At 36.9% G+C, this 12,355-nt stretch overlaps 1 protein-coding gene across 1 annotated transcript in view; it reads left to right on the top strand.

Annotated features, from left to right (window-relative positions):
- Nucleotides 1–12,355, top strand: part of MYO3A (myosin IIIA) — a 204,115-nt gene that overhangs the window by 144,481 nt on the left and 47,279 nt on the right. The window contains exons 22-26 of the mRNA XM_070408411.1: nt 2,767–2,846; nt 3,317–3,394; nt 5,943–6,148; nt 8,655–8,766; nt 11,249–11,411. Coding sequence (XP_070264512.1) covers nt 2,767–2,846; nt 3,317–3,394; nt 5,943–6,148; nt 8,655–8,766; nt 11,249–11,411 — 639 coding nt within the window. The remainder of the gene's footprint in view (nt 1–2,766; nt 2,847–3,316; nt 3,395–5,942; nt 6,149–8,654; nt 8,767–11,248; nt 11,412–12,355) is intronic.

Consider the following 12,355-nt stretch of genomic DNA (forward strand, 5'->3'; position numbering starts at 1 on the left):
GACATATGTAATACTCTTTGTAATACTTTAAGAAATAAAAATTATTAAAAAAAAAAATAAAAAAAAAAGTGTTTCAGGAACTCAGAACCTCAAAACTATCTAAAGCATATGGGCTTTATATTCACTTAGTTGTGCAAACATGTAATAATAACAGCGACAACAATAATAGACAAATTTGTTTTAAAATTGCACTGTGCCAGGCACTTTCATTTACCCTAATACCCACACTCTGAGGAGGAACTACTCTACAGGTGAGACATTGAAGTTTAGAAGTGCTGAGCAGCTTTTTCAGTGTTACCCCGAGAAGTAGGCTTGAAAAGTCAGGCTCTTCAATTCTCTATTTATGTTGTCTCCAAGATTCTAAAATAACCATGGCCCTTTGCCTGTATTCCTTCAAATATGAAAGAGTTCAGCCCTGCCCGGACAGTATGGTTCAGTAGTTGAGCATTGACCTATGAACCAGGAGGTCACTGTTCCATTCCTGGGTTGCAGGCTCTATCCCCAGTGTGGGGTGTGCAGGAGGCAGCCGATCAATGATTCTCTCTCATCATTAATGTTTTTATCTCTCTCTTTCTCTCCCTTCCTTTCTGAAATCAATAAAAAAAATTTTTTTTTTTAAAAAGTTCAGCCCTCATTAGGGGACATGCAGCATAAAACCTTGCAGCTCGTATCTCCAGTTTGGTTTATCATAGGTTTGTCATCAGATAAACTATAAAAGCAAACTGGATATAGTTTCTAAATTTAAGATTATGCTAATTTTAGTACCTGTCAATATGCATAGATGAATTTTTAAAGGCTTTCATTTATATTTTGTTAAATGATTTGATGTCTAGCATACAAATTTTGTTTAAGTGAAATTACTAATCCTTCACTAAATTTCTTCTAGTTTTTTAGTTTCAGATAAACTTGCATTTTTTAATTTTTATTTGGGTAATACAAAGCAATAGGATCTATTAAGTAATGGGTCTATCCTAATTAATGTGCTATTAGCACTTTGTATATTCATCACACTTCTAAGAAATCTCCAAGTCTGTGGTAATCTGTTTCTAAAATTCCCTGGTAATCCTAATGATGATGATACTGATTGAAACTCCTGACATGCTTGTCTGGAGGTCATCTGTTGCTGTCTGTCCACCTTGCTGTGTTTAGTAAGTTTCCCATTTGAAGAGTGACAGTGCCGTGTGCAGTGTCAGCACAGCAGGAAAGCCATGGCACTCTTCTCAGCACTTTTCCTGGAATAAAGAGGGAAGGGGGTGGGGGAGCGTGAACAGAGCAGAGGCACTGCCAGCCACACCCCAGGCAGAGTTCCTCTCCAACCCACCTTTTCAACCACAAAGAATGTGAAGGATTTGCCAGAAATATGTAGCCTCTGCTTTTCACCTAAGAGAATAAGAGTGACAAGAAATGACCTTTCTAAAGTGATACTCAATTCTGGAGATATTTTGAATATTACTATTAGGATGATAAACTCTTGGATTGTGGGTGGTTGAGTTATTGTGGTTGGTAGGGGGTGGGAAAGGAGTGAACTAACATTTTCAGGCACCTTCCATGTGACAGACATACTATCACATTTCATCAAAATTCTGTGAGGGAGGCATCATTAACCTCATGTTATGGATCCAAACTACAACTCAGAGACTTAAGTGAATAACCTACAGGTAACACAGTTTAAGTACCACAGCTGGTATCAAACCTAGGTCTTCCTCCTGGCTTTATAGGTCATTATTATTTTACTACACCAATATTTTTTCTACAACCTTGTCTTGTGAACCTTTATATAGTCCTCGAACTAGGCACACATTTCTGAATGTTAAGTTGAAATTGTCCAGTGCTATCAGCCACACTTGATTCACTTAAACCACTTTGCATGAATTAATGATCCACATGATTTTTTTAAAAACTTTTTTAAAAATATATTTCTTTAATTGATTTCAGAGAGGAAGGGAGAAGGAGAGAGAGGTAGAAACATCATTGATGAGAGAGAATCATTGATCAACTGACTCCTGTATACCCCCTACTGGGGATCGAGCCCAAAACGCAGAAATGTGCCCTTGGCCGGAATCGAACCTGGGACCCTTCAGTCCGCAAGCTGATGCTCTAGCCACTAAGCCAAGCTGGCTAGGGTGATCCATATGATTTTTAAGGTCCATTGTAAAGCTTTTCTTTATGGTAAAGAAAATCTCAGATGCCATTTAACACACACACACACAAAAATAAACAAAACAACAAATTGCCTCCTTTATCATAATCATTCCATATTTTATAGCAATTAAAAGGCAATCCAGCCTGGCCAGCATGGCTTGATGGTTGAGCATTGATCTGTGAACCAGGAGGTCATGGTTCAACTCCGGATCAGGGGCACATGCCCCGGTTTCGAGCTCGATCCCCAGTGTGATGCATTCAAGAGGCAGCGATCAATGATTCTCTCTCATCATTGATGTTTCTATCTCTCTCTCTCCCTCTCACTTCCTCTCTGAATCAATAAAAATATATTTAAAAATAAAAATAAATAAAAGGCAATCCAACAGTTACCTCTATCTTTCTATTCTCTAAGCTGGGTTTATTTATTTCTGAATTAAAATTTTGGCATAAATTTCACATAATATTACTTTATCTCTAAGTTTCTCAATAAATCGTTAACCAAGCTTATAAGTCTGAATATTGTGAGATCAACAATGCTTATTTTAACATTCAAGCAAATGAGGGAAATTTTCTAGCCATTTAAGGATTTTAAAAGGTATATTAATTTTATCTAAATTCCCACAGGTAATCTGCCACATTCAAAAACTAAAAATATAATAAACTATCAAATGAGAACTTCAGAAAAATCAGTCAACCTGACAAAGGTAAGAAAATGTATTTTTCATGGCAGTGAATCTAAGAATCTAACCTTTACAATGGCAACATTTGTGTGCTCCTAAAAGTACAGTCTTTTTCTTTCGTTTTCTTTCTTTGATCTTCTTTTCTGCTTAAACGGATATTTATGTTATGTTCATATTTCCACTAAAATAATCATACATTTCTGATATATTCTTAACTCTTTATATATAGCTAGTTTTAATGTTACACTAAGGCCTATTAAAAGTGTATTAGTCAGAGATATTCACATTCTATGCATGACCAACGCAAATTTCAGTGAGACTTTAAACAATTACCTTTCCGGTAGACAGTTACCTTAAAGTAAAATGATCAATGACATTTTGTTGTTTTAGGTATTTGAGTGCACAGACTATGATAACCTAAAAAGTTCCCCATGCTCCTTGTAGATCCGAAAACACAGTCAGTACTAATGCATCACTGTCTCCCTTGGTCTTAGGGTGAAACTGGAGAAACCACACGTCATGCTAGAGAAACGACCAACATGAAGACACAAACAGTTGCATCATATTTTAGAGTAAGATGTTAAATTATGATGTGTTGTGATTAGGGGTGTCATTTATCCTAAATGATAGTGACATATCAAGAGTGAATAACATAGAGTGCTATTAGCAAAAAAGGAATTTTTACTGTATTTTAATTATTCTTTTTTAGATATAGGCTATAATAGAGTATACTGTAAAAAAATCTGTAAACTTAATGTATACGAGGTCCATCTTAACGGAGGTCTATACCTGGGTTAAAATTTGTCCATAGAACCAAGTGAATTTCCACCAGTGTACTAGTAAAACTTAAGAAGGCTTTTAATTAGATGCTATGATAACTATCAATGCTCCTTCCTTCTCCTGAATAGACAGATGGGACAAGGTGACCATCCACTCCCATTCCATATCTTGCTGCACACGGATAAGCTGAAAACCTCAAACGAAAAATAGAACCGGTGTAGGAATGGGGCAAGGAGAAGGGACATGAGGGAAACCAAGGGACATGCCATAGGAGTGAGTCACTGTGTCCTCAGCTTAGGTTCAAGGTGACCTTTCCTTTTTGGACAGTAGGGGAGACAGGGGGGAAAAGAAGCACTGGAGAGGGCTAGGTAACCCTGCTCTCATTATTGGCTCCAGTTCTCATTTATCTCTTCTGATAAAATCATGCTAACCAGCCAGTGAAAACGAAGAAAATACCACCTAAAATTCCTAATAGTATAATTTAATGTGGAGGAGGACATTGGGTTAAATTTACTGTAAGTGCTCAGTAAATAAACCCAGCTCCCTAAAAGAATCATAAAACACTTTTTAAAAATACCTGGGTAGTTTTATTAAATATGTTTCCAGTCCTAAACTTAAAGTAGACCGTTGTGTGCTTAATCATCTTTGAGTAGCACCTACTATATTTAAATGCTTACTATCTCACATTTGCTGCTGATACATTCAGCTTACATCAAGGCTACAGCACAGCTAAATCACTGAGAATATTTACAGCCAGATTCTTTTGTTGTTGTTTTTTAAGCGACCTATCCAAACCATTACCATACCACTATTGTTAACATCAAATACCATCAGATCATAAAATCATTTTATTCTTCAGGCTGAAGTGAAAGTGATAGAAGATAATTTCGTGTAGTCTGTGATGTGTTTTTGAAGTTATTTTTCATTCTGCAGAAAAGAATGCATATAGAGTGACATTCTGCCTTGCTCCCTAAAGAAAACTGATGCCTAAATGGTGGTAAGCTCTTGCTCAGCTTGCCAGCAGACACTTGTATCACCTTAGTATCTCTGCTCCCTGGCAGATGTTGGCATGACTAAAGGAAGATGACTCACTGATAAATGTAATGAAAAAGGGCTCCAAAATAACACACCCAGCTGTTTAAAGATCACATCTGAGTCTCAATGCCCAGGAGGAAGCCATGTGAATCCAGTGCTGTCAGTTCCCCAGTTCCAGCATCCGGTTTGCTCTGGCTTTGCAACTGTAGGCTTTTGCGTTTCCAGCACTAAGAGAGATCCAGCCGTCAACAGCTGTGGATGTCCGCATAGTCATTACCTGGCCAACAAATTGTGAACCTGGTTTCTAAAATACTAGTTTTCTGGGATTCCACTTTTAACTTACCCATGATTATTCTAATATGTTACATACTTAGTTAATTGGCTTCTAATTAATTATACTGAGCAAAAGTACTGACTGCTGTTTTAATAAGGTATTGCTGCCAAACAGAGTTTTCCCATCTGTGTGATTTTAAAATTCTAAAATAAGAAAATTACCAAACTGGAGCACATTAGAGTACTTAAATGAATTTGCTTAGTGTATTAACTATGCACTGGCTCAGATGGTTTCTTCAGTGGTTAGAACATCAGCCCAGGGACTCAAGGGCCACAGGTTCAATTCCAGTCAAGGGCACGTACCTCAGTAGCAGGTGCGATCCACGCCCCAGTCGCAGCACGTGAGGGGGGCAACCAGTCGTGTCCCTCTCACATGATGTTTCTCTCTCCCTCTGTCTCTCCTCCTCCCTTCCCCTCGCTCTGCAAATCAATGGAAGAAAAAATCCTCAGGTCAGGGTTAACAATAACAAAAAGATGTAATTATGTCCTACATATTAAACTGCATTAACTTCTCAGTCCTTATTTTAGATTAGGAGATGATTCTGGCAGGAATTAAAGTGTTTACTTTTATTCTTTCTATAAAGAAAGGTAAGGAAATTAGTAGCATAAGCAGGAAATTAGATTGTGTTCCTAGATATTGTAATTTGGCAAGTTTCCCTGAGAGGACATAATTACTTACAAACTATCAAAAATAAGTTTATATGTTAATTAAAGTTGTCTTTAGAATTTATAGGCAACCTTTTAATAGCTAAGTTCCTAGTTATTGCCTCTACATTTTTATGAGTAAATCTGTCTTTTTAAAAATGCTGTATATAAAATTGTCATTAATACAGCTTTCCCTCTATTTACTGTGAATTAGTACAAGCATATGTAACATTCAGTTTTTTATATTTTTCTTAGAATAATAAGAATTACAAGCTCATAAGTTTTCGCATGGTACACTTGGAAATTTATTTTTGTTGCATATTACAGTATTCCCTGATGGATTTGTTATCTAAAATGGTGGTGGGCCAACCTCATTTTGTTCGTTGCATCAAACCAAATAATGAACGTCAGGCAAGAAAATACGACAAAGAGAAAGTTCTGCTACAGCTCCGCTATACAGGAATTCTGGAAACAGCAAGAATTCGAAGACTAGGATATTCACATAGGATACTTTTTGCTAACTTTATAAAGCGGTATGTGGATTTCTTTTTAAGTTTCCATGTGCAGCTTATATCAAAATGCTTTGGAAGAAATATAGGAAACGATAAGAAACAATTACTTGGGCATTCTAGGGAGGAAGCATTTTGTTCACGCTAAGGATTATGTATTGAAAAGAAGGTAACTGAACTGGAGCTGGAAGTTTTTCTGGTCAGCTGGGAGTCCTCTGTGGCAGCACAGAGGGTACATGGCACAGGCAGCATGAGTGAGAGGCCTGAGCTTCTATCCGGTTCTCGTCCGAGCTCTGCCCCTTGCTGTGTGACCATGACCTACACCAGTGGTTCTCAGTGAGCAGAGATTTTGCCCTCAAAGGACATTGTTAATGTCTGGAGACATTTTGGGTTGTCACAACTGGTGGGAGGGGGGGTGGCTGCTGGCATCTAGTGGGTAGAGGCCAGGGATCCTGCTGAACATCTGAAAATGCACAGGACAACTCCCAACAACAAATAATTATCCAGCTTACAATGTCAGCAGTGGTTGAGAAACCCTGGCCTATATGGAACCTCACTTTCCTCATCTAATAAATCTGTCATGACTGCCTGATAGAATTGTTATAAGAGTCAAATGAGGTAGTATCTCCAAAGGTGATTTAGGACACACAAAAGGTATAAGGAGTCCTTTCTGATATTGGAGATTAATGTAAAATGAACTAAACTATAAATTAAATATATTTCATTAAGTAACACATTACTGGTGATATAGTTTCAGTATCTTATATATGTAATATTTTTAAAGCTTATTTTATTAAATCCTCACCCAAGGATATATTTTCATTTATTTTTTATTTTTTTATTTTTTTTTGAGAGAGAGAGAGAGAGAGAGAGAGAGAGAGAGAGAAACATCGAAGTGTTAGGTTGGGTCTCATATATGCCCCAACTGGGGATGGAACCTGCAACCTACGTATGTGCCCTACCTGGAATAAAACCTGCAACCTTTTGTTGTATGGGATGATGCTCCGGCCAACTGAGCCACCCGGCCAGGGCTAAACGCTCATGTTTTTTATATGTATCAATTCAATGATTTGTTTTAGCCATTAAACTTGAAATTTCAATTTTCAAAGCAAAGGTATTCACTTAGAGCACCTTAAATAAAGAAAACCCTACCACTTTGTTATGATGGAGCGCAAAATTACATAAATGTTATTTTTATTTTGCAAATTCTTTATAATAGCTTAAGACAGACTTTAGAGCTTCAAGTTTTAGAGTTCAGAAGTACAGCCAGCATCTAATCACTGACTTCACTTCTCACATTTTACATCCAAAACTAAGAAATAAAAGATATTGTAATTTTTTTATTGGCCATTAAGTAAAGTGTCCATTCTGTACATGAAAGCAGGTAACCCAAAAGTATTTATTACAAAGGACTTTCAAATTTAACTAAAATTTGACCTTATTATCATTATTTTCATTTTTAGGGGAAGAGTAGATCTTTAACTCGCTTAAATATTAATATAAATAACATTAATATATGTATCCTTATATTTTAGTGACTTTCTAATGTATAAGGCACCATGCTAATCACTGAGGGAAACACTGAATTTTAAAACTTTAAAGTGCAGGCTTGATTTTCAATAATTAACAATCCTGCTCAGTTGGTTACATGTCGTCCGGTGCACTAAAAGGTTCCAGGTTCGATTCCCAGGCAGGGCACATGCCTGGGTTGCAGGCTTGATCAGCGATCGATGGCATGGGGGAAGTTTGCATAGACTTAAATCCCGTCATCAATTTTCAGATCAGCTTCCAATGTTTTGTGAAGGTGAAAAAAAGAATAAAATCATTCCCTCTGCTTCCTGCTACTGTAGTCCTTCTACTTTTAATACCCAGGAAAAGGTTACTTTTTAAAAAATGCCCGGCTGATTTTTGTTAATTGTCATTGAATTTATTGGGGTGACATTGGTTGATAAAAGCATACAGATTTCAAGGGTACAATTCTATAACACATCATCTGTATATTGTATTGTGTGTTCACCACCCAAGTTAAGTCTCCTTCCATCACCATTTATTCCCCCTTTGCCTTCTTCTACCTGCCCCCACTCCCCTTCCCCTCTGGTGATCACCATACAGCTGTCTGTGTTTGTGAGTTTGTTTGTTTTTCTTAATCCTTTCACTTTTTCACCCACCCCCACAACTCCCCTTCCCTCTAAAGGCTGTCAGTCTTTGTTCTCCATTTTAGGAGTCTGCTTCTATTTTGCTCGATTGTTTATTTTGTCCCAGTGGAGCTTTTGTTGGGGATTTCAGTGTTAAGTATTGAAAAGCAATCACTAAACTGAAAGAAAACATTGCTCAAATTTATACAAATAGATTGGACCAAATTTGTGTCAGCCTGGAATTCAGTCTACACCAGAGCTGTTCTGAGAATGCCTAGGGCCCCTCCATTAAGTTGGGATTCTCTTCCCTCACTGCTCAGAGCTGTCCAGTGTCCATAGGGCTCTGAGATGCCAGGCCTTTGTGAAACACTAACCTGCCTGCCCTTCCACCCCAGGTACCAGGTTCTCTGCTACAAGTGGAGTGAGGAGCCCCCCGTGAGCCCTGATACCTGCGCAGCAATTTTGGAAAAAGCTGGTCTCGATAACTGGGCCCTTGGAAAAACAAAAGTAAGGTTTTCATGTAATTTTCAAGACAAAAGTTAATGATTACATTGGATCTACTGAGAGTTATAACATTCTACGTTGATTGAAAATGTTAAGCTTTTATGTTATAGAATTTTAGCTTGAATATAGGAGAAGTAAACTGAGAAATTTATAAAGGTTTTCTTCAGGAAAAGTAAATACTTTGCTCTCAAAGTTTTCTTCTAAGAAATTCAAGAAAAAATTTATCTTGAAAACTTATCTAAAAAGAGGATGAAATTTATAGTGAGTGTACTTCAAATAGTGTTGAAAACAGACGCATATATTTTCGATTTTATCACCACCAAATATAGCCAAGAAGCTGTAAAGAATCATAATGTTCTAAGTAGCATTTTTCTTCTTTCTTTAATTCTCAAATCTGCTATTATAAATTTGAAATTTATCCAGAGTGAAATATTCACCAATATTACTATGCATGCTCATGTATTAGATTTGAGAGCCTGTGAGATCTTAGCTTATTTTTAGTCCCTTAAAGAATGAAGTGGAAAAATCATAATCAATGTTGAATATGGAAGTAAGATAGGTGGCTGCTTGGAGAAAGGATGCTTTGGGCTTTGCAGATATCCTCGGAGCATTACAAGATGGGTATAAGGAGATAAGCAGGGTAGCAGCTCTTAAGGCTCGCTGAATGTATCATTGGGGGAGGGTGGAGAAAAGGGTCAAGCTAAAGAAAAGAAGTGACCAGAGACATAGAAACATTGAACAGATTGTCAAACCTCCTCAGAGGGAAGGCGGGGGGGGGGGGGGGGGGGGGGAGGATGGGATGGGGGGAGGGGAGTAAGAGACTTGTATGCATCATATAAGCATAACCAATGGACCAGGCAGTAGGGGGGTGAGGGCATGTGCTGGGGGGTGGGAGCTGCCAGAGAGAGGTCAATGGGGGGAAAGGGAGACATATGTAATACTTTCAACAATGAAGAATTTAAATTTTAAAAACAGAAGAATAACCACTGTCAGCCACACCACAGATGCAAACTGAAACAAACCTCCACTGTTGCAAAAGAAATTTGTATTAGTTGTGGGAGGTGTGGGAGAGAATTTTCATAAAGTTTAGATGAGAAGTAACAACTTAAGGAATTTGTTTCAATATTTATCTTAGACTGAGTCCTACATATTCATAATCTATATGTACTTTAGTATTTAGTAAGGGGAAATTCTGAGCACCAACAAAGTGTGTATTTTATTCACACCCTTTTAGATGCTCACAAAGATGAGTTTTTTTCAGGCTAAAATCTCATGATTCATGGTCTGAAACACACGCCTAACTCCAAATGGAGTTTTAACTTATGAAAAGGACCTTTGCAGTTCCAGTTGTGCATGATATTTGAGTAGCATTTTAAAGCTATTTATATTTTTCCACTTCACCTTTTCCAACTCATTAAGATGGATAAAAGTATTCAATATAAAAACACTTCTAATGCTGCTCAAAGAAAATGATGACCTTTTTAAACAGATTGAATTTTAAATGAATTGTCAACAGTGGAATGGACTAAATATGTTAACATCTAGAGTCCTGTAGAAATTAAAACTAACTTCAATCAAATCGTGTAATGCTGAACTGTTTGCCTGTGGGGCCAAGCTTTCAAGTAATGGAATGCTGAGGGAATTTTAGAGTCAGGGTGACCAGGTGTCATGAGTCAGCTGTTAAATTTGCAATTAAGTGACTTTTTTAGTGGATTCAGTAAACTCTCTTTGAGGTGAATTTCATCAGAAACTGTTGCCATTAAAAGAAGTAAAAAACAAACAAACAAAAACAACACAATCTTATTTCCTGGGGGAGTTGAAAACATTTAGGTGAGAACATCTCCAGGCCTTCAGACTCCTGTTGCTGGAATTCATTTTGATTTTAAAATGATCAAAAGACATTCCTTTCTCCCTAGTGGCCATTGGGTCTAGTGAGAAAGTTGTCAGTCCTGCCTTCACTGACATCAGAGCCCCTGGAGGGCCGTGCACCTCCTGACTCACCTTTGTAACCGCAGCAGATAAGTACAAATAGGTCTCAATCAGCATTTGATAAATGAGCAGCTATAATATAATTGCTTTCTGTCTTACAAAGAGATTTGTCATATTTTTACATTTGGGAAGTATAATTGCCTTTTTCTAAAAAAAATAAAAGCATGAAAGTCATCTTTGCTCAGAGTATATGATGTTAAAACATTTGATACAAGAGCTCAACATCCTCCACTTGTATTGGCTCCCCCAATAAGAACTAGTTACCTGTTGCAAATAAACAGCATGATTTTCAAACTGCATTTCTTCTCAAAGAGAGGTTTTCTTCTAGCATATAAACACCTAGTGTGAGAGCAGCATTCAGGCTAAAGAAGCTAAGGTAGTGCGCTCCAAAATCTAAAACGATTTAAAATTTAATCTGTCCTTCAAAGCATAGCACATGACTGTTTCAAATCTGTGTGCCTGAGTTTTATTTGTATTTTATTTTAATTCTTTTAAGGTGTTTCTTAAATATTATCATGTGGAACAGTTAAATTTAATGCGAAAGGAAGCCATTGACAAGCTTATTTTGATTCAAGCCTGTGTCAGAGGATTCTTGGGTTCAAGAAGGTACCAAAAAATACAGGAGAAAAGGAAAGAGAGCGCTATAATAATCCAGTCAGGTAATCACTCAGACCTTCTCAAAAAATGGAATGTTATATTTAGGTATGGGCATAAAACAAAATTTTATATACAAACTTCCAAATCTTATGTAGCTTTCATGTTCAATTCCAGACTCTCTTACCCTGATACTTTCCCTAAACTGAATCTAAATCAGATTGTTTTAGTGATTGGCACTTTTAATATTTGAATAAATGTTTTGTTTTAAATAAAATAATGTAATTATTGAATTTTCTGTCAAGTAGTAAAGAAACACAATTGACCTATTGTGCAAGACATGGCAAGTGATTGAATTAATTGGAGATCTCAATATCATATTCTTATAATCCGCTGGATGATAAGATTTGTCCAACTTTATTCCAAAGGTTACACTTGCCATAATTCTTGACAACTTAATTAAATCTCATTTTAAATGGCATTCATTTCTTCCTATTAACTGTAGGAAAATAATATTTAGAACCATATTTCAAAATTTTTTAAAAATATATTTATAGACTTTGGACTTTGCTTTCCATTCATCTGTCAGAAACTAAACTTAGAACCTATTATGGCTTAATACAGTATCTTTCCAAAATTTTTGACTGGACACCCATAGTAAAAAGTACATTTTACTCTGTAACCTGATGCATACACATACTGCGAGCAGTGCACTCTGACATTTTCTATTCTGTTTTATTTTATTTCATTTTTAGATGCTAGATTCATAGCCCACTAAATCCATTTTAGGGCCCACTATTGATTTGCAACCTGTGTTCTGAAGAACACTGACCTGCTGGGCAGAACAGCTAACTCCCTTCCAGGAGACGCATGCTCCAGCCTAGTGCTCTGGACCACAAAGGCTCCTTGTCATCTCTTGGAATTTTAAGCCCTTAACTTCTCACCGGGACATCAAAATGCAAACACTGTAGTTTGGGATCTAATTCTTTATCCACAATTCCAAAATTTA

The sequence above is a fragment of the Myotis yumanensis genome, unplaced genomic scaffold (genome assembly GCF_028538775.1).
Source record: "Myotis yumanensis isolate MYYU_CA2020_CCGP unplaced genomic scaffold, mMyoYum1.0.hap1 SCAF_1, whole genome shotgun sequence".
Lineage (NCBI taxonomy): Eukaryota > Metazoa > Chordata > Mammalia > Chiroptera > Vespertilionidae > Myotis > Myotis yumanensis.